This window comes from Nerophis lumbriciformis, linkage group LG04, assembly GCF_033978685.3.
Source record: "Nerophis lumbriciformis linkage group LG04, RoL_Nlum_v2.1, whole genome shotgun sequence".
NCBI classification, from domain to species: Eukaryota; Metazoa; Chordata; class Actinopteri; order Syngnathiformes; family Syngnathidae; genus Nerophis; species Nerophis lumbriciformis.
Genome location: NC_084551.2, coordinates 38,771,959 through 38,795,826, shown reverse-complemented (window position 1 = coordinate 38,795,826; position 23,868 = coordinate 38,771,959). Strand labels below are relative to the sequence as shown.

Genomic DNA, 23,868 nt, shown 5'->3' with positions numbered 1-23,868 from the left:
TATTCTATTTTTTCCTCTTTGCAGCACCTCTCAGGCTCTGTCAGGTTGGATGGGAAGTGTTGGTTTTCATCCAGTATGTCTCATTCATCTTAGTCTTATGCCATTATGGAATGAGGCTGTAAAATAACAAAAAGTGAAAAACTGTGAATACTTTCCGGATGCACTGTATATGTTTTTATTATGGCCGACAAACATACCCTTTAATCAGATTAATCACATTTATGAATTTGGATTAATCATGATTAATAATCCCAGGTGATTACTTGCTTGCTTAATTAAAATCTTCTTATATATTTGTACGCAAATGCAATTTTATTGTCAGAATGTCATCCAGGAAAATTTTTAAACGTTTTATTTACATGCGTGTCATTTATTTGCAAACACATTGGTAACAGTTTTATCTAAAGTTCTTCTGGGCTTTATTTTAGAGTAACATTTTCCAGTGGGTACAACGGTCGGGGTCTCTTCACTTATTTTTGTACGGACGTATGCATTCATCTCATCACTATAGTGGTTAGGTTCAAAGAGTTTGTACGGTCAGAATAAATTGCATTATTAATCTACGTGTGCATATGATTAATGCAATATTTTTTGTGATTAATCACATTAGTTACCACATTACTTTTGACAGCCCTAGTTTTTATTCATATTAGGGGTGTAATATGATTATATTCGATATTTGTGGTTGTTGATACGATTCAGGGAAGATCTAATTCATCTGAACGATTCGATCCTAAACGATTAAGTGAGTGGAAATCGATTTAGTAGCTTTTTAGCAAAAAAAAAAATCAACCACTGTTACTGTGAAATAATAAAATACTGGATACTGGACACTGCAGGTATATTCCTGTTATTTCTTGTAAGGTAATTCGGTATAGATGAATTATGGATACAAACAAGTAAACAATAATTGATGGCCAATGCATTCACATTTTATTTGAATAAAGTGCAACCAACGCTTTAGGTTGAATTAACCAGAGGAAACACTTTCTGTTCACATTTTAAACATTCAAGCAATTTTCAATGTGTGTACAGTAACCAACATTTTAACAGTAGATTTACCTGCTAATTAAAGTTCCCGGATCTGGCCATACAGTTCAGTGGGTTAGGAAAGTATTCAGACCTCTTTAACTTTTTGACTCTTTGTTTCTTTGCAGCAATTTGCTAAAATCAAAAAAGTACATTTTATGTGTCATTACTCTATAGTCAGCATCCCATCTTAACATAAAAAAACAGAAATATAGAAATGTTTTCAAACGTATTAAGAAAAAACAGAAATATCACATTTTCATGTTATTCAGAAACTTTGCTCAGTATCAAGTAGAAACACTCTTTTGAGTTAGTGATGCAACCTTAACTAATTTTGGGAATGATGCAAAACATGGTTTTGGAGATCCTCTGCCATTCTTCCTTGCAGTTTCTCTCCAGTTCTGTCAGGTTGGATGGTGTACGTTGGTGGACAGCCATTTTTAGGTCTCTTCTGAGATGGCTGGGCCAGTCTAGCATGGTCACAGATTTGTTCCAAAGCCACTCCATTATTTTAGCTGTGTGCTTAGGGTTATTGTCTTGTTGGAAGGTGAACCTTCGGCCCGGTCTGAGGTCCTGAGCCCTCTGGTAGAGGTTTTCTTCTAAGGTATCTCTACTTGGCCACATTTATCTTCAATTGCCACCAGTCATCCTGTCCCTGCAGCTGAAAAACACCACTGTAGCATGATGCTGACTCCACCATGTTTCACTGTTGGGGTTGTACTTGGCAGGTGATGAGCAGTGCCTGGTTTTCTCCACACATTCTGCAATGAATTAACGCCAACAAGTTCAATCTTAGTCTCAGCAGACCAGAGAGTCTTATTTCTTATAGTCTGAGAGTCCTTCATGTGTTTTTTGGCAAACTACATGCATGCTTTGATATGTCTTGCACTGAGCAGAGGCTTCCGTCTGGCCACTCTGCCATAAAGCCCAGGCTGGTGGAGGGCTGCAGTGATAGTTGACTTTGTGAAACTATCTACCCTCTCCCTATTGAATCTCTGGAACTCAGTGACTGTGATCTTGTTGTTTTTTTTTACCTCTCTCACCAAGGCTCTTCTCCCACAATTGCTCAGTTTGGCTGGTCGACAAGGTCTAGGAAGAGTTGTGGTTGACCCAAACTTCTTCCATTTAAGGATTATGTAGGCCACTGTGCTCTTAGGAACCTTGAGTGCTGCAAAATTGCCACAATTCTGTCTCTGAGCTCCTTGGACAGTTCCTTCGAACTCATGATTCTCATTTGCTCTGACATGCACTCTGAGCTGTTAGGTCTTATATAGACAGGTGTGTGCCTTTCCTAATCAAGTCCAATTAGTTTAATGAAAACACAGCTAGACTCCAATGACGGACCAGAACCATATCAAGGAGGATCAGAAGAAATGGACAGCATGTGAGTTAAATATGAGTGTCACTGTCAAGGGTCTAAATACTTATGACAAGTGTTGGGACTAACGCGTTATTTTCGGCGGTAACGAGTAGTCGAACGCGTTATTTTTTTATATTCATTAACTCAGTTACCGTTACTATATGATGCGTTACTGCGTTATGTTTTATATAGTATCGGCTAGAAACTGAGAAGATCCGAGTGTGTTTTATTGGAGAGTTACAGTGTCGTCCTTCTGATTCTTCCTGTGTCACAAGGAAGAGAAGAGGCGCGCCACACGCTGTGTGTGTGGGGCGGGGGGGGGCGGGGCGTGTCTGTGTTTACTAACAAGACATCGTACGGATACGAAGCCGAGTTTCTTAACATGGAGACATTCTCACTACTTTTCTTTTGTCGGGCACAAAGAAAATAAAATTTTAGTTAAATGTAAGTTGTGTCTTGGATCAAAGATCCCATCTACTGCCCAAAACAGCAATTCAAATCTGCTGAAACAGCTAGAAAAGCAACATGCTTTGACGAAGCTAGTAAAGAGAGACACACTTCACCTAAGGATTTTAACGGAGGGACTGCTAGCCAGGACAACATTGATAGAGCTATTGCAGCGTATGTGCTAGAAGACATGCAGGCTATTTCTACAGCGGAGTCACCCGCTTTCAGGCAGCTAATTAGCATGATAGCGGGCGTCAAACGGCAAATGGCACAAAAATATTTTCCAAGTTCCTGGACACAGTGGACAGTGAGCACATAAACATAGAAAGCATTCTCTTATATACTCTTTCATTCTAGACTTCTAGAGTGTTTGATTATCACATCACTCTAAATGTATAGACTATAAAGTTCACAAACATAAAGGGATCCTAGTGGGCCAGGACAATCTTTCCTTTTCTCTAAACTAAAACTGGGAAAATGCGTAGAGTGTTCTGGGCTTCACTGAAGACATGATTTTATTTCACAATTCCTTGAGAGAAAAAAACGCCTGGTTAGGCGTGTGTATAGCAGTATGTGGGCTGTATATAGTGACATGACATATAATCATGTCATGTGTGCCTTCCTTGGGTGAAGCCAGGTTTACAGCTATGTTGTTATTATGCGGTTTGTTACTTACAGTATGTATGTTATGTTGTAGCTGTTTAAAATAGTTTTGTCAACTTGTTCTGGCCCAAATTAAATTGGCCCTTTGAAACATAGCTTTGTCTTTGTGGGTTGTATGTAGACCACATTGCTTAGCAGAGTTCAGTGATGCAAATGCATGTCAAGTTGATCAACAGATTGTATTATTCTCCAGTGCAATAACAGTACTGAAATTAAGGCTAAAAGTGCATTAATGGGAGCCTTAAAAAAAGTTACTAAATAGCTACTTTTCACAGTAACACATTACTTTTTGGTGTAAGTAACTGAGTTAGTAATTGACTTACTTTTGAAATAAAGTAACTAGTAACTGTATCTAATTAATGATTGTCAGTAACTAACCCAACACTGCTTATGACCATGTGGTATTTCAGTTTTTCTTTTTTAATAAATTCACAAAAAATTCTACATTTCAGTTTTTTTCTGTCAAGATGAGATGCTGAGTGTACAATGAGAACTACAATGAACTTTTGGATTTTAGCACATTGCTGCAATGAAACAAAGAGTAAAAAAATTAAAGATGTCTGAATACTTCCGTACCCACTGTGAATATTCTCCACTCTTGCGTCGCCAATGTCGGACAGTGTCCCAGGTATGCGGAAGGATGTATGCCTCCACATCTCTGTTAATGGTGTCCATAGCCTCCTTCACCTATCTCTTCTTTGTTTCTCTTAAAATTACTTATCCTGGTGTTATGAGAGTTGGTGCGTTGCGGTAACTTCCACCGCTGTCATTTCCGTTGCCGGACGCGTCATCGGTGGTTTAAAGTTGTGTTGCAGCTTCATCATTGTGTTGTGTCGTTTGTATTTATTCTGATTTTTGCAATAGTACTGTAGCTGAAAGTTATGATATCGTATTGCCCGGCAGTGGAGAAGGAGAGACACAGTCAGAGATACACCTTCATACACTTTCTTAAAGGGGAACATTATCACAATTTCAGAAGGGTTAAAACCATTAAAAATCAGTTCCCAGTGGCTTATTTTATTTTTCGAAGTTTTTTTCAAAATTTTACCCATCACGCAATATCCCTAAAAAAAAGCTTCAAAGTGCCTGATTTTAACCATCGTTATATACACCCGTCCATTTTCCTGTGACGTCACATAGTGATGCCAAAACAAACAAACATGGCGGATAGAACAGCAAGGTATAGCGACATTAGCTCGGATTCAGACTCGGATTTCAGCGGCTTAAGCGAAATTGAAGAAGAAACTGAAGCTATTGAGCCATATCGGTTTGAACCGTATGCAAGCTAAACCGACGAAAACGACACGACAGCCAGCGACACGGGAGAAAGCGAGGACGATTTCAGCGATCGCCTTCTAACCAACGATTGGTATGTGTTTGTTTTTAAGTGTTGTAATGTTTTTAAGCTAAATTATTGGTAAACACAGTTTATGTATAATAATTTACGTAAAACCGCGAGTAATGAATAAAGTTTTCATCAATTAATATATTCTGTAGACATACCCTCATCCGCTCTCTTTTCCTGAAAGCTGATCTGTCCAGTTTTGGAGTTGATGTCAGCAGGCCAGGGAAGCTAGGGTCGATATTCTTCTCTTGATCATCTTCGGTGGCATAAGGGACGGTAGAAGCGGTGTGAGCCAAGACATCCAGGGGGTTTAGCTCGCTCGTCTGCGGGAACAAACTGCCGCCATTGCTTGCCGTGCTACCGAGGTCCTTTGTCCCTGAATACCTCACACACTCCGGCAGATTCAATGGGGGTCTGGCGGCAGATTTCTTTGACATTATCGTTGGAAATGCATCTGCTTTGAGTGTCGCAGGATATCCACACATTCTTGCCATCTCTGTCGTAGCATAGCTTTCGTCGGTAAAGTGTGCGGAACAAACGACTGACCATTTTCGTCGGCTTTCCCCACACCCTCGTATTTTGAACAAATTACGTCCAATTTCTTGCCACTTTCGTATCTTTGTGCCACTGGTGCAACTTGAATCCGTCCCTGTTCGTGTTGTTACACCCTCCGACAACACACCGACGAGGCATGATGTCTCCAAGGTACGGAAAACAGTCGAAAAAACGGAAAATTACAGAGCTGATTTGATTCGGTGTTTGTAATGTGTTTGAGAAAATGGCGGATTGCTTCCCGATGTGACGTCACGTCATTTTTGATTTGATGACGCCGCATACAGGAAAATAGACTTAATGTTTAACATTTTTATTATTTCAATTGCTTAACTTCATGTAAAGTTTGCCATCCTTAAATCTAATGTTTTCCTTTTCTAGTATTGATAAAATCGATCGATACCTATTTCTTGGAAGGCAAAATTGCCAAGCACAGATCTATATACTTGTAATTTTGAAATATAAATTGATCTATCAATGTATCGATCAATCGTTACACCCCTAACTCGTATATATTTACTGTTTAAAGAAGCCCTCAGAGGGCAACAATAACTGCAATATGACCCTCAATGAAAAATGAGTCTGATAGAAATTCCAAGAAACATTTTAGTTACAGTGTATCTTCAAGAGCAAACCTGCGATGTTCAAACATTTTTCTTATGCATGCTGAAAAATGAAAGGATCAATTCATGACTTAGAATTTTTTTTAAACAGGATACAGGTTATAGGTGATAACACATTAATAGTACTATGACTTATTTTCAACACTTTTATGAGTGGGACCTTTTTGGATCCCTGAGATTTTTTGTGTTTTATAAGGGGCTTCACGGTGGCAGAGGGGTTAGTGCATCTGCCTCACAATACGAAGGTCCTGGGTTCAATCCCGGGCTCGGGATCTTTCTGTGTGGAGTTTGCATGTTCTCCCCGTGACTGCGTGGGTTCCCTCCGGGTACTCCGGCTTCCTCCCACTTCCAAAGACATGCACCAGGGGATAAGTTGATTGGCAACACTAAATTGGCCCTAGTGTGTGAATGTGAGTGTGAATGTTGTCTGTCTATCTGTGTTGGCCCTGCGATGAGGTGGCGACTTGTCCAGGGTGTACCCCGCCTTACGCCCGATTGTAGCTGAGATAGGCTCCAGCGCCCCCCGCGACCCCAAAGGGAATAAGCGGTAGAAAATGGATGGATGGATGGATTTTTTTAAAGACTGTCTTTGCTAAAATAAAAAACAAATACAATTCAACCAAATTATTGATGTTATAAATTATTGACCTATTTAGGCCTCCAATTATTTCATATCAAAATTTCTCTTTGAACATTTTTGGGGAACAATAATGTGTTTTTGCCATTAAGTTTTTTTGGTTTTTTTTTTTAAATAAAAAGGACATAAAACATCATTTAAGAAAACTTTATATTTACAGATAGATCTGAAGTTGAGATGTAAGCATAGAAAGAAAAAATATAATTTTTTATGACTGGTACCCTTCCGGATCAAAATTGAGGGGAGCCCTAAAGAGTAAACACAATTCTTTATATTGTAATGGTTTTGAAAATGAAAAATATCAAAATGGCCCCTTTTGAATTTGTTTTAGTGTAGGGCCCTCGGTGGCAAAAGTTAAATAGTTGTTTCTATAGTATAGTCTTTTGAGATTATATGATAAAAGGCTAGCCGAAACGTTAGGGGCCTACTCACATTTGTGAGTATTGTATGTATAATTGAGCACCAAGTTCTCCATACCCTGGCTAATTTTAGAGTCAAAGGGACTTTTTATTTGCTGTGTCTTTAAACTGAATATGAAAGTAAAAGCGAGTGACAAATGAATTACATTTGTAAGGTTTTAGCGATATTAATGGGAAAAATCAACAATTTTCATATAGCATCCGTACTGCTTTATAAACATCCACTTGCTTTCAGGACCACTCACTTTGTCTTACTCTGTGTCAGATTTGGTTTCTTGCCAGTTTCAACTCTCTGTATAAATGCGCGTATTGGCAATGTGCTCTTTTTCAAGATCAATATTGCTTAAATATACCTTGTCTAGTCAGATCTACTTCAGAAAAGAAATAACGTCAATGCTCACAACCCAGATTATGGCCAGGAAAGTCACAATGATGGAATCCAAAAGGAGTATGTCAACACATTTTACAGAATGTCCTCTCCTCTGTTTAAAAGAAGGGAGTGAAAATGGGAGAATAGGAGAGATGGGGATGACGCTTCAGCAAAGCCTGGCTGCTGCTAATCCAGCCTTTGAACACAGATCGTTGTGTTCATCGCGAGAGGTTTTCCTTCATTCCTGCTGAACTTCTGTCCCATCCCCAGGCATTGAGCTTTTGTGTGGCGTAATGAGATATCCCAATCCATTCAGAAATAGGAAGAGTGAGCCAGAGAGATTAAATAGGATGACGAGAGAAAAGTACGGTAAAGAAGACGAAAAAGGAATGCGAAGAGAAGAAAAAAAAGAATTTATCCCATTAGTAAAGAAATGACAAAAACAATTAGGGATGTAATTTTGAAGCAATAACACATGTTTTGACAAGAGCTCTAACTGTTACTCTTTATTACAGGTACTTAGTAATGCCCGCCTTTTCCTCGAAAACCTTTTAAGGTAAGTAAGTGGATTTTAATACACTCTTTTATTTTTTTAACAACTTGAAGCTTTTTTTTCCCATGATATCTCTTTTCTTTTTAGGTTATTTTCAAAGAGAATGTTCTGAACTCCTTTTTCAATGCAAGTGTTTTGTTGATCAGTACAATACTGCCTTATGTTGTGCAATAGTTCCAATTAATGGTCATGGACTTCTTTCGATGACAAACTAGTTGAGACCGAATCAGCAGCGCCTCTGCTGGTTGCAACCAAGTAGTGCACAGTGCAGTGCACAGTGCAGTGCACGTTCCCATCCATTTTCTACCGCTTGTCCCTTTTGGGGTTCAATTGCCTAATGAATCCAACACAGTTGACTAAGTTAAAACTAGGGATGTGCCGATCGGTCGGCCACCGAACAGTATCAACCAATGTTCGTGAAAAAGTATTTGATCTCGATTCATGCAGTTTTATGCCGATCACCAATGCCGATTCCTGCTGGCTGACACTGTATTTTTAGTGTCCTGGCTGACAAGTTGCTAGCAGCTAATTATTTGTCAAATAAACACATATCTTAGTGTCTTTAGTATCATTATCAAGTCTCATTATAACTGGAGGACAAGGCTAAACATGTTACGCACTAAGAGCAAGCCAGGAGCAGGCATGCTCATTGCTAAGGTAGCTTCAAACAACCCTGAGAAATAAGTGCTAAGTAAACTCTAAAGCACCAGTAGAATGGGAAAAACAAGTTGCCTCTGTATTGAAGTTATCATCATATATTTTTGTTTTATAACACCAAAAGACCTACACAGTTTGCAAGTAAATACAGTTGTGGTCAAAAGTTTACATACACTTGTAAAGAACATAATGTCATGGCTGTCTAGAGTTTCTAATCATTTCTACAACTCTTATTTGTTTGTGATAGAGTGATTGGAGCACATACTTGTTGGTCACAAAAAACATTCATGAAGTTTGGTTCTTTTATGAATTTATTATAGGTCTACTGAAAATATGACCAAATCTGCTGGGTCAAAAGTATACATACAGCTAGGGATGTCCCGATCCGATATTTGGATCGGATCGGCCGCCGATATTTGCCAAAAAATGCGTATCGGCAAGGCATGGGAAAATGCCGATCCAGATCCAGTTAAAAAAAAAAAACTCCGGTCTGTGTTTTCCAACGCAAAACAGGCCCAGAGCATAATACTACCACCACCATGCTTGACGGTAGGAATTTGTATTCCTGGGATTAAAGCCCTTCCCTTTTCTCCTCCGAACATATTGCTGGTATTGTGGCCAAACAGCTAAATTTTTCCTCCAGAAGGTCTTATCTTTGTCCATGTGATGTATGTGCTCCAATCACTCTATCACAAAAAAATAAGAGTTGTAGAAATTATTGGAAACTCAAGACAGCCATGACATTATGTTCTTTACAAGTGTATGTAAACTTTTGACCACTTATGTAGATATGGTCAAAATAACATCAATCTCACTGAGATTCCCGAGCAATTTTGAGATACAATGAGCAAGCCAGTCGGGGAACCACAAATCCCTTCCCCACCAACAACAACGCTAATCATGCAGACTTTGTGAGAGCCAACAATTGCTTTGATAAAAGTTTTGATCCAGAACCTTATTTTAAGGAGATTTTTTTATTTAACCTTTATTTAACCAGGAAAATATCCTATTGAGATTTAAAACCTCTTTTTCAAGTGAGTGGCCAAGGGGCATCAATGTTACACATACAATTACATTCACATTAAAATGACAGGATGGACATCAAGTAAAACAGTTAGAGATAACTGAGACTGCTTCACATTCTCTTTGATTTGAAAAAAATTCAGTCAGTTTCCAGTCTCTTTGTAACATATTCCGAGGTCAAGGAGCTGCATAGACAAAAGCTTTTTTCCCCAGCTCAGTGTGAACAAAAGGAACAGAGAGTAACAGCTGATCGTTGGATCTCAGTGCATAAGAGTCCGTACTTTTTATGTAATTAATGTACAAATGTAATCGGGCAAGAAGAGCCTTGTAAATAAAAGTGTACCAATTACACTGTCTCCTAGTGGACAGAGAAGACCATCCCACCTGAGAGTATAAGTCACAGTGGTGAGTCATGGCTCTACAGTTTGTGATGAACCTCAAAAAAGCACGGTTAACAGTCGACCATCCAAAGACGGGAACGAGTAGCATTCATATAAAAAAGATCACTATAATCTAGCACGGATAACAAATGTGGCAGAGACAAGGCGCTTTTTACACCAAAAGAAAAACAAATCTTATTATGGAAGAACAACTCCAATTTAAGTTTTAGTTTCTACACCAGTTTATCAATACAAGGTTTAAAAGTCAGAGAGTCATCAATTAAAACACTAAGGTATTTATATTAATGCACCACTTCTATGATATTCCATTCAAGAGTGGACACTACTGGGGGAGTTCGAGGCACCTTTTTATGTTTGGAAAACAGCATAAGTTTTTTGTCAACATTGAGAAACAGTTTAAAGTAAATAAGTGAATTCTGCACAGCAACAAAAGTTTTCTGCAGGGAATTAACAGCCTGTTCAAGAGATGTTCCAGAGGAGAGATGTCCGATAATATTGGCCAATAAATGCTTTAAAATGTAATATCGGAAATTATCGGTATAGTTTATTTTATTTTTTATCGGTATCGTTTTTTTTTTTGTTGTTTTTTTTTGTTTTGTTTTTCATTTTTATTAAATCAACATAAAAAACACAAGACACGCTTACAATTAGTACACCAACCCCAAAAACCTCCCTCCCCTATTTACACTCATTCACACTCTTTCACACAAAAGGGTTGTTTCTTTCTGTTATTAATATTCTGGTTCCTACATTATATATCAATATATATCAATACAGTCTGCAAGGGATACAGTCCGTAAGCACACATGATTGTGCGTGCTGCTGGTCCACTAATAGTACTAACCTTTAACGGTTAATTTTACTCATTTTCATTAATTATTAGTTTCTATGTAACTGTTTTTATATTGTTTTACTTTCTTTTTTATTCAAGAAAATGTTTTTAATTTATTTATCTTATTTTATTTTATTATTATTTTAAAAAAAGGACCTTATCTTCACCATACCTGGATGTCCAAATTAGGCATAATAATGTGTTAATTCCACGACTGTATATATCGGTATCGGTTGATATCGGTATCGGTTTATATCAGTATCGGTTGATATCGGTATCGGTAATTAAGAGTTGGACAATATCAAAATATCGGATATCGGCAAAAAGCCATTATCGGACATCCCTAATCCAGAGCAATAAATAATTGTATCGTCAGCATACATATGCATATTAGCATCAGAGAAATGTTGTTTGAGATCATTAATGTACAAGTTAAATAAGAGGGGCCGCAAAACCGATCCCTGAGGTACACCTTTATGAACAGTGACAAATTCTGAACAAAGGCTTTTACTGGGTCCTGTTTTCTAAAACATTCAAAAACCAAGTGAACAGCCTGTGTTTTAAAATAGCGTTGTCTACAGTGTCAAAAGCTTTGGAGATATCAATAAAAAGTGAGGCACAGGACTGTTTTTTATCAAGCGCTACAATAATGTAATTTACCACCTTCATTGAAGCAATGATTGTGTTTTGCTTTTTCCTGAAGCCTGATTGATATTTACAAATTATTTTATTTGAATAGAGGAACTCTATCACAAACAAGAGATTACAGAATTTTTGATGAGACACATACATTTTATATTGGCCTATAATTAGAAAGAACTTCTGGATCACCTCATTTTGGTATTAGGCCAGGTGGGAAAGTTGACCCACTGGGTAAGATTAACAGAATCACAAAACCTTCTAAATTCATCAGAAGCTGTGTTTAACCATGCCCAGTTAAAATCTCCTGACATAAGTATTTCAGTGTAATTTAACTTATCCAAAAGCTGTTTTAATGACTCTCACGCATCATTTGAAGCAGATGGAGGCCTGATTTTACAATTTCTACATTCAGAGCCAAAAATTCAATTAGTTTACTGAACAATTGAAGCATTAAATCTTGATTTTACATAAATACCTACACCCCCACCCTTTTTCGGTGCGGTAAACATTATACCCATAAATGTTAATGTCTTAATTTGTAATAGACTTTTAGTAAGCCAAGTTTCCGAAATCAAAACATCTGCCCGTGTTAAATTCACCCAAATTCTGACCATGTCCATCTTTGGTTGCAAGCTCCGTACATTCAAATTAACATTTTTAAGACCAGACAATGATTGAAAATCAAAGGGTGTCAGGAAGCACTAAACCTCAGGTCCAGGATTTGGTTGCACATTTCCGGACAAAAGTAGAAGTAAAGCCATCAACAGACTCAGCTTAGCAATTGATTTACTTTTAATTATTTGGCATGTTGAAGACCCTCCATTTAGTGGATTGGAGAGATACTTATGTAAAGCAAATAAACATTTGAGTTTTGTTAGGTCTCTGGGCAGAGCTGGAGACAGATGTATATAATTTTCCAATTGTACTGGAGGTTGCCCTGGATATAGAGAAGCTATAGGGCATGTGCCAAAACTTTTCACTATTAGGTGATTGTCATTAGAGTGTCCATAGCTCTTTAATGGGTGCAGCAAAGCCAAAAAGAGAAGAATAGTTACATGCTGATTCCAATGTAGCACAAGACAGGAATATCCAAGTTTTTTTAATTCACTGGATTAGACAATGACGTTGCATGACATCACGCGTAAACAGGAACTGAGGCCCGACAAAGCAACACAGCCGCGGTCTCAGGCAACAGGAAAATCTATTTCCAGCACCAGAAGAAAGAAACGCCTTCCTTACTTCCCAGTCCAGGCAGACGGATCGACGCGGTGGTCCCTACTAGGCACGACGTGAAGAACGTGAAGTCTGACGCCGGTCTTCCCAAGTCCAGGCAGATGGGTCGACGCGGTGGAACCCAAAAGGCAAGACTTGAGCAGGAGCGCAGGACAGCAAGCCAAGATGCCGGACAGGTTAGGATCCAGGAGGCTTGGATGCTACACCAGCAGTCTGCCTTAGGCTTTCCTGTCCAGGCAGATAAATCGACCCGACCACCTTCAACAGACACACAGAAGCAGACTTCGTTGGAGCAGTAGGCAACAACGCCGTACAGTTCACCAGTTCTCAGGTGTAGATGGACAGGCCCCAACCGCCTGCCGGGTGCAGCAGGAGCCACATGCCCCGCTGAGCTTGAACACTGCACCCAAACAACGTCCACAATCCTCCATGCAAAAATGTTTGTTAAAAGACTAAAACAAATTTTAAAGGACTGGATTGGATACCTCCAATAAGAATACTAAAAATAACACTAAAAAGACTAGACATAAAACAAATAAAATCTAGTGAGGACAAACACAGACATCACTCAAGCCGCGCTCACAAGCTGCCATCTTGGTTTGACATGCACTCTGAGCTACAAGTTTTAGAAGCTGTGTGCAAACTGATCCAGTTTTAGGGAAACACTATAGCATCATGTTGCAATATTGTTAAGTGCTAAACAAGTAATACAAACTACGAACATAATAAAATAACCCCTAATTTACAATGTCTGCTTTCACTGCTAAGACGACTGATATGATGTCCATATCTTCCCGTTTAGATGAAGAATTATATCATAATCCACACGAAGAGTTAAAAGAAAATGTTGCTTCCTGCAGTCATCGTGTTCGGTTGTCCTGTCTTCGTCTCCATGCCCACGTATGAATTGAATGTCACAGATGAACAACTTCTAAATTTATGACTAAACCACATGAGAGGCATGATTTGTAATCTAGAATGACTTTGACGAGCCGAGACGCGATTAAGCAGCGGGACATCGGCCAGCTCAATGCTGCAGCATTAACTAGTTAACTCTCTGTTATCAATGCTGTGCTAAAAAAATAGTTTGTCTGCATTGGCGCTTATAATAACAACATCGGTGTTATTGACGGCGGGTTTTGGATGGTTATTTAGAGGGCTTTGTGAGCGAAATAAAGACCCCCCCCCCCATTGACACAACTGTGAGCGAACTTGTTTGGCACAGGGGTTAGTGCGTGTGCCTCACAATAAGAAGGTCCTGGGTTCGATCTCCGGGCTCTGGGTCTTTCTGTGTGGAGTTTGCATGGTCTCTCCGTGACTGCTCCCACTTCTAAAGACATGCACCTTGGGATAGGGCAGTGCATCTCAATTATTTTCTGTCACGCCCCCCTAGGAAGAAGAAAATATTGTATGCCCCCCCCACACTCTCCACTGTGACTATAAATAGTATAATTTGTCTATAAAATTGTTATAACTATACCTCTGCATAACATTGTAAGCTTATTACCATTAAAGGAAACAACACACATCCCCCACCGTGGTTACAGTGAAGCGCTTCATCACATTCTGGTAGGGCACAAAAAACCATGTTCCCAGAGGTCACACGCGTCCCCCCTGGCATCGCACCACGCCCCCCCAGGGGGGCCTGCTTGGGCCTGACTGTTTGAGAAGCACTGGGATAGGGTAATTGGCAACACTAGATTGGCCCTAGTGTGTGAATGTGAGCGCGAATGTTGTTAATATTGGATCTGCGATGAGGTGGCGACTTGTCCTGGGTGTACACCACCTTCTGTCCAGCTTGGATAGGCTCCAGCATCTCCCACGACCCAGACAGGGACAAGCGGTAGAAAATGGATGGATGGATTTATTTACGACTTAAAATGTCACAGTCGGTACACGACATGTCGGGGCGTGGGGCGCTATCCATAAATTACCCAAAAAGGGACAAGCAGTAGAAATGGATGGATGGATGGATATCAAGGGTGTAATCAATACATAATTGATACCAGAGTGATTAGGTCGATATATTTTTGTTCTCTTTATTTATTTATTTTTGTTAATGTTTAGAAACTTGGGGAATAATTCACTGGACACAGGAGGACTTTGAGGTCAAAAACCAAATGATTTAAATGAGTAGCAGATAGTTGTCTTTGTTTAGTTATTGTGTACTATTGACTTTGTTTTGCTCAAACAATTGTATGAAAATAAGAGAAGAAGCTAATTTAGCTTTTGTGTTGATATTGGTAAACTGTCAATAGTACTCACCATTTGAGACATTTGTGACTAAGAGCTATATAAGTAAACTTTGATTGATTGATTGACCATAAATAAATTGAAATATTTACAGGCAATACATGTAATCGGTATGTGTATTGGTATCTGCCGATCTCACTCGTGGATGATCAGTATCAGAATTGGCAGAATAAAACCCTGATTGGAAAATCCTTAAACTAATCAGTTACCAATTGGTATCAGTATGCCCATTTCTAATTTAGTGCATGCCAAATACAAGTACCACGTCTTAAATGACTCTCCTTACTTAATGACAAAAACACTTTACATAGTAGTAAGACTACTTCTTCCTACTCCTTTTTGGACATATTGAGCTTTGTGTGACAATGTAAATATGTGCTGTATTAATGTGTAATTTTGTTTGCAATTTCGAAAATAATTTTTTTTATGTTAACAAGCCAAATTACTATCCTGCTTTTAAGATTTTTATTTAGTGACTACTTTGTCAAATCAAATCTTTCGTCTTTAATTCCTCCTGTGATAGTCCTTTCTTTTAGCTTTTTGATAGGTCATAATTTCAATTTACCCTTTCTATCTAAATGTATTCCGTTTTCACTTGCCAGGTACGGGGTCCTGGTGGACCCGATTCAAGTGGTTTCCTTATTTCTGAAAGACCCCTACAGCTGGCCAGCGGTGTGCCTTGTAATTGGTAGGTAGACGTGCAGCTCGGGGTAGCCCTGAGAGGAAACTTATTGTTAAATAAGTCATTGACAATTATGCTGCATGATTACTGTAATTAATAATAGAGCCTTTGGGGTGGCGTGGCTCGGTTGTTAGAGCGGCCGTGCCAGCAACTTTACGGTCCCAGGTTCAATTCCCGCTTCCGCCATCCCAGTTACAGCCATTGTGTCCTTGGGCAAGAAACTTTACCCACCTGCTCCCAGTGCCTACCACACTGGTTTAAATGTAGCTTAAAGATGTAGACAATGGGTTTCACTATGTGAAGTGCTTGAGTCACCCGAGAAAAACTGCTTTATAAATATAATTCACTTAATTTCAATTGTAATGATATTAACCTTTTTAGCCCAATTACTGGCTTGCGGTTCCGCAGACCTCTGGTGGCCCACTGGGAAGGCCGGTGGGGGAGTGGACGTTATTCATATTACATAACAATGTAATATGAATAAACTATTACAGTGTCACAAATATATCAGTGTTGCGTCAGCTGGCCGGGGTTCTCACAGACATCTTCAACATCTCGCTGACCCAGGCTGTGGTACCATCATGTTTTAAGACGGCCACAATCATTCCAGTGCCAAAAAACCCCACAATCTCCTCCCTCAATGATTATCGCCCCGTTGCACTCACCCCCATCATAATGAAGTGCTTCGAGGGGCTGGTAAAGGAATATATTGTCTCCAGACTTCCCCCCACATTCGACCCATACCAGTTTGCTTATCGCCCTAACCGCGCCACAGATGACGCCATCTCCTCTGCACTCCACCTGAGCTTAGAACATCTGGAAAGAAAGGACACACACGTGCGGATGTTGTTTCTGGACTTCAGCTCAGCATTCAACACCATCATCCCACAGCACTTGGTGAGCAAACTGGCCCCCCTTGGATTCAGTACCCCCCTATGCAACTGGCTGCTTGACTTCCTCACTGACAGACCCCAATCTGTGAGAGTGGGCAACAACACCTCCAGTGCCATCTCCTTGAGCACCGGCTCCCCCCAGGGCTGCGTCCTGAGTCCGCTGCTGTTCACTTTGATGACCCATGACTGCTGCGCCAGGTCCACTACTAACCACATTGTGAAGTATGCGGAAGACACGACAGTAGTGGGCCTCATCCGTGACAACAACGACATGGACTACAGGGAAGAGGTGAAACATCTGGTTGACTGTTGCAAAACCAACAACCTGGTCCTGAACGTCGACAAGACCAAGGAGATCATCGTTGACTTCAGGAAGCACCAGTCCAGCCACACTCCACTCTTCATCAACGTCACAGCGGTGGAGATGGTAAGCAGCACCAAGTTCCTGGGGGTGCAGATAACTGACAATATAACCTGGTCCCTACACACCAAAGCTCTTGTAAAAAGAGCTCAGCAGCGCATGCACTTTTTGCATCGGATGAAAAGAGCACAGCTCCCTCCCCCCATTCTCACCACATTCTACAGAGGCACTATAGAGAGCCTACTGACCAACAGCATCTCTGTCTGGACTGGAGCCTGCAGTGCCTCAGACTGGAAGTCTCTCCAGAGAGTGGTGAGGACGGCGGAAAAGATCATCAGGACTCCTCTTCCTCCTATCCAGGAGATCGCAAAAAGCCGCTGCCTGACCAGGGCTCAGAAAATCTGCAAAGACTTCTCCCACCCCCACCAAGGACTGTTTTCACTGCTGGACTCTAAAAAGAGGTTCCGCAGCTTCTGAAGCAGAACCTCCAGGTTCTGTAACAGCTTCTTCCCTCAGGCCGTAAGACTTTTGAACGCATCATAATTATCCCCTCAACTCCCCCCAAAATGGATTAACTCGCTGGAATAAAAAAGACAATACAACATACATCCATAAACGTGGATGCATATGAAAAAGTGCAATATATTTATCTGTACAGTAACCTATTTATTTATTTATATATGCACCTTATTGCTTTTTTATCCTGCACTACCATGAGCTAATGCAACAAAATTTCGTTCTTATCTGTACTGTAAAGTTCAAATTTTAATGACAATAAAAAGGAAGTCTAGTCTAGTCTAGTTTATATTTTTGTTCAGTGTAGTTTGGCTCTATATAAGCCTCTTGGTAACACTTTTATCTGATCAGTTTTTGAAAAGTCAGACTAACACTCCTGGATTATGCGATTGGAAACCAGATCTCTCGAGAGACTATGTGTGGCCGGAGAGGACCCTACTTATAGTCTCAACGTGCGTAATACCACCTGGAAACAGATACAATTCAATAAAAACATAGCAACAATTGTATTGAAGAGGAAACTATTTATTTGCATCACAAATTAAAAGAACAATTTGAAGTGCATTAATGGTAGTAAAAATGAACGGTGACTTATTTGAGAAGATTGCTGAGGCAATGTAAAATGCCGGCTTAATTTGCACTCCCGAACAAAGTACAAATGAGATGAAAGAGAATGAAGCAGGTATATTAAAGTCGAATAATAAAGCGTACACAGACCTATTCATGCTGCATTTGTGCAAGCCAACTGATTAACTTTCCGCACAACGGGCAAAATAGTCCAGGACAATAGCAACCTTCCTCTGGATACCAGTCGGGGCACGAACGATCTATTTCTTCAGATTTAAAACTCCTTCCATCAATCCACAGAGCCCTTAGAATAAACTTTGAGACATTCAAAAGTTTTGTTTCCATGATTTTGTCCGAAAATTCCTTCAAATAAACTCATCCACCGCCATTCATTGCATTTGACCCAATACATTCTTGGTGGTGGCGTTATATCCGTAGCGCAATCCAAGATCATTTATTAATGCTGTCTGCTATTTAACATCAGCATCGCCGTTAGAGACGTAATATTTACATTCTGATGTAAATATTACTGCGAACATCAGTTAAAACAAGTTGTAAGGAGCCGCAAATCCTAGTGTGACATCATAGGTCAACCGGAAAAGTCATTCAGTTATCCGCACTAAAAGGAAATAAGCGCTCCCTAGTTTACGGGAGGCACATGGTGTATGAACAATAGTCGCATTTGAGAGTGTGCATTGACACTTGGACTTCACACGTAGGTGTGAAAATAAAAAATAAAAAAACTATTTGAGACTTCAGACTAATTTAGTGCAATGAAACATAGTGACTAACATTCACTATGCCATCTCGCGGTGGGGAAGCTCGTAACTCGAATTTTTGCTAGTACTCTAAAGCATAACAATTGGTCGAGAGTCAGCTTGTATCCCGAAAAACTTTTAAACTGGGCCAGTTGTATCCCGAGATACCAGTGTATATGTTATATATATCTAAAGATGTGGACTTCCGCGTCAGCCATCTTGGATCACATGTCATGTAAGGCGCATTAATTTTGGTCATTGCACGTGTCACAAAAGGAGAAATAAAGGTGCAACAAAGATAAGATAAAACAAGATAATTCGCAGTTTCAGTGTTTATCTAAACCCTATTGCAGCACTAACATATCAAGATATTATCGTTATAAACCAAATGTCTCATCGTGGGATACCCTGAGTTTGCTAGCTCCAGTACATTATGAGATGCAATATGTCAGTAATTCTAATGTGACTCTTTATTATAACTGCACATGGAACTTTTTTCTTAATATACGACCTATTGGCCTGTTTTTTAATGCATAATTTCAAAGTCTGCAGTGGTACAGCCTACTATGTCTCCAGGGGGTTTTCCACCTGGCCTATATACTAAAATACTGCATAGGTATTTTGCTGCAATGGAAAAAAGCAACATAAGCCACTTTTCTACCACCTGACCGTCCTGAGTTAACTTTGTTCTGTAACACACATCCTTCCTCAAACACAACTAGCCCTACTAAATTTAAAAAAAACAAGAAAAAATGCAATGCGAACTAATTATTACGCACATATTTTTCATATTGCGGTACAATGTTTTATTTATTTTTTATTGTTCTCAAGTTGCTGCACATATGTAACATGTATTTAGTTTTAAGCACAAACTGTGCTACAGTCTGTTAAGGGTCTTCTTTTTCCTCAGGAAGACTCAGTAAAATAAGTTATGCTTGCACATACTTGGCTTTAACATAATTAAGTCTTTTTCAGTATTCAACTACATACACATGAGTGCTTTGAGACCTTACGTAACATAATGTCATTCATTGTAGTACCTTGGGACACATTTTACACATCAGTAACAGGAGCAGCCACCATTATTAAACGTCTACATTCAATAAACATTGGCCAGCGAACCAAATGAGAGAAAAAGGAATTACTTGCAATTGTGTACGCATACGTTCTGTGCAAAACATTTGATTGGTTTGTTCTTGTTCATGTCGTTTGGCAGTATTGCTGGCATTAAAACTTGTGTGATTGATTGCGCACCTGGTGTTGTCTCGATGATGTGATCGTCTATTTTTCTAACTGGCCATAACGCATATGATATTTAATCTGTGTCTTTGACGTGTTTAGGGTGAAATTTAACCATACTTGCAATGTTTTCACCTGTGTCTTTTCAGTGGCCGCAGCCATTTTTCTCTTACGGCTTGTTGCTTTGTGTTTACAAGTCTAGCTGATAAGAGCATGTTTGTTTCCATCTGAAAAAACACAAGCAATGACGTTATTGACAATTATAGGCGACATGTCGTTGCACCTCTTGTGGAAAGCTTTACATTGCACTGAAGTTTAAGCCTACAAGATATGATGCAATGACCCAATATGTATGCATGTCCTCAAAGCCTTGCTTTGACAATTTAGTAAAATAAAAAAAAAAAGACAGCGTTTTGTCGCATTTGATAACTTGTATCAATACCAAAATGTATTTATTTTTTTTGTCCTGTCCAGCTTCTCAGGCAAATCATATAGTTGATGTAGATGCCCATATCGGCTGTTCAGATTTACTTTACAAAAGAGAAGTGTAGGATACTTCTCTTGTTGCCTTATTTGTAATTGACTTTATTAAATGTATTTATATTATCATTTGGTGCAGCCGGGCCAGAGCAGGAGGGGATAGAAAGAGAAAAAAAAGGAAGACAGAGGGGGGAATTGTGGGGACAAGAGGGGGATTAGACAGAGAGACAAAAACAACAACAGCAAACACAACAACAGCAACAACAATAGAGCAACATCAGCAAATACGACATGTACAAATATGATGGTAAAAGTAATAGTAAATAAGCAGTTAGCAAAAATGAAAAATAATACAGAAATGACAATGAGCATTATTACACTACAAATGGATCAATACAAATACCAATAGAAATAACGCTATTGATAATGAACAATACCAATACTTTACCTCTATTATCAACAATACAGTTGTTCAAATGCAACAATACATATACGTAATGATTACTTGAGATACGAAAGAATGCAGCCATGTGTTATACCCAGTTTACCCTAGGGCAACAACATTAATATATGTTTGATGAAACGTGATTATGTGCATGAGTGTACGTATGCATATGTACTTGTATATGTACAGAATGTGTATATGTGTTTGTACAGTGAATGTATATGTACAGTATGTGTATATGTATGTTTGTACAGTGAATGTATATGTCCAGTATGTGTATATGTATGTTTGTACAGTGAATGTATATGTCCAGTATGTGTATATGTATGTTTGTACAGTGAATGTATATGTACAGTATGTGTATGTTTGTATAATGAATGTGCGTGTGGATGTACGAACTTTGAGTATGTAAATATGTACTGTATTTGTAAATGTAATTTTTTTTACCAGGGCAGTGTGGCTGAAATTCTGTTTAATTCTATATTTTTAGAATTTACTGCTGGCCAGTAAAATACAAGCTGCAGTTTAGTGAGTGTCATTACTGTGGTCACAAATGTACTTTAATTTGTTTCCTGCCCTAACTAATGCCACATTTTGAAACTTTCAATAATGGCAGTAATAACTCCACCAAATGTTTTTTGTAGGCAAAGCCAATGTCATTTGTTGACTTTCTCAGTACTGTCTCATTTTCTTCCCAACAGTGTCCAATGTGTTTATTGTGGTTGCTCTTTATACGGAGAGGCAGTTGTCCAAGGTGAGTGAAGGATTATTAAGTTTCATTATTTCATTTGATTGTTAATGCCCCAGTGCTAGAATTTTGACTTAACTTTAAAATTCATACCACTGCCTTAATCCTAGATGGGGATTATTTTTTCTACAGCCATCCATCAAAACTGACTAAGTGACCCTCCCCAGATGCATCTGCACAATGTTTTACCAGTAAAACATGAAATTAGTTTCACCATCGGCATTCAGGGCATAGTCAGTCATGCTCTGTCTGTTATATAGCATTATAATATTTTTGAAACTTTTGCAGGCCTTCATAAAGTCCTAATGTGGTTGTGTTCTGCTCAAGTAATCGCACAGAGTATTTGCACCTGTGATCTCAATATGTTCAATGTCGTCTGCTGATTTATTGCTGCCAATCACGATGACCCTGTGCGTCTTTCTCCTCCTGCTCAGGGTTCTTTCAGCGAGCGCGTGGGCTTACTTGTTCACTTTGTTAATATGACGGTCATGCTAACATTCCCCGCTGCAGTGGTCCTCGCCGTGCCCTCCATGACCCCAGGTAAAGTGTTGTTTACTGTTGTTAAAATACCATTTCTCTTGGCCTACCAAATTAACTGCCAAACAGATAGCAGCGTGGCAGGCTAGTTGACTGGAATATTGTCATCTATTGTCTCTGAGCAGCAATACTATCACCAATAACCTAACACGATGTGTGTGGAATAGAAAATATTGTCATTGCAGTAAAGATTAAGAGGACATCCGTGTCTTTGTCCTTCAAAGAAACGGTTGAGCCATTTGATTGTGCTGTAAAAGACGACTCCTATAAGGCAGTCATAATTGGAACCGGTTAGTGGTAATGAACCAGTTGGTCATGACTGGATCATATCCAGCTGGCAGACAAGGAGGAAAGCAGTAAAAGGAGGAGAGAAGTGATGCCAAAGAGTGTATGGTTTGCAGGACAGGGTCATCCAAGGGTCATTGTCTACTCTCTTCATCACGCTGCCTTGTGGAAATTACGGCCAAATACCACAAGACAGAATGCATGCATGCATCGTATGCTACATAATAAACCGTGATGTTATGTTTAGGACACAAGATTAGCTTTCTGGTAATGGATGACCAACCTTTTATGTGCAATACAACCTCTGAATTTGAATGCCAATAAAACGTACAAACAAAAAAAATGTACATCCAAAAGTCGCACTAAAAACTGGTAGTTTGCATCATATATGGTATCATCATATCATCTGTCAGTGAAACATCTAAATATCATGAATATGTGTTTTTGTGCATTTTGTTAAGCATAGAAATGTAATTAGAAGTACAGTGGTAACCTATTCAACAAAGACTGAATCGTATGAATGCGTGTTTCCCATATAGAAAATAATTCAAATCCAATTAATCCGTTTCAGACACACACAAATATGAACACATTCATGATCATTAAAGGGGTCCTATGATGATTTTAATGTAATTTAAAACAATTCCTTGTGGTCTACACCAGTGTTTCATTGATGGGCCGCATGCACCCCCTAGAGGGTCGCCACAAAATATCTGTTTCTCAGTTGTGGTCCGTATGGGCCGCAGCGGTACTCGGTTATAATACACTTTGCCACAACTTGTGGAAGTAATGACAATATCAAACAAACAGAAGTAGTCTGGAGCAAAGAGTCATAAATATTTAAGTGACAAAATACATATTTCAAACAATGAACAAAGAAAAATATGTACTTGACCAAAAATCACTTCATATTCTGTACTGCTCACTAGAGTTACCATATCGGAGTTATTTTGTTGAAATATAGGTAATAACTACAAAAGTACACTTCACTTGCTAACTGTGTTACAAAAAATATCACTTCGAATAATACATAACGTTGGATATAGAGAACATACAAATCCTTTATTTATTGAATCAAATATATTGAATTTCAATGATTTGGTGAATTTGCAAACCGCTTAAATTATGTACAAACCCCGTTTCCATATGAGTTGGGAAATTGTGTTGGATGGAAATATAAACGGAATACAATGATTTGCAAATCCTTTTCAACCCATATTCAATTGAATGCACTACAAAGACAAGATATTTGATGTTCAAACTCATAAACTTTATTTTTTTTTGCAAATAATAATTAACTTAGAATTTCATGGCTGCA

At 39.0% G+C, this 23,868-nt stretch overlaps 1 protein-coding gene across 1 annotated transcript in view; it reads left to right on the top strand.

Annotated features, from left to right (window-relative positions):
* The window catches only part of dgat1b (diacylglycerol O-acyltransferase 1b), a 57,051-nt gene that overhangs the window by 7,498 nt on the left and 25,685 nt on the right, over positions 1-23,868 (top strand). Inside the window, exons 3-6 of the mRNA XM_061954776.1 lie at positions 7,961-8,001; positions 15,642-15,727; positions 21,682-21,734; positions 22,163-22,268. Coding sequence (XP_061810760.1) covers positions 7,961-8,001; positions 15,642-15,727; positions 21,682-21,734; positions 22,163-22,268 — 286 coding nt within the window. The remainder of the gene's footprint in view (positions 1-7,960; positions 8,002-15,641; positions 15,728-21,681; positions 21,735-22,162; positions 22,269-23,868) is intronic.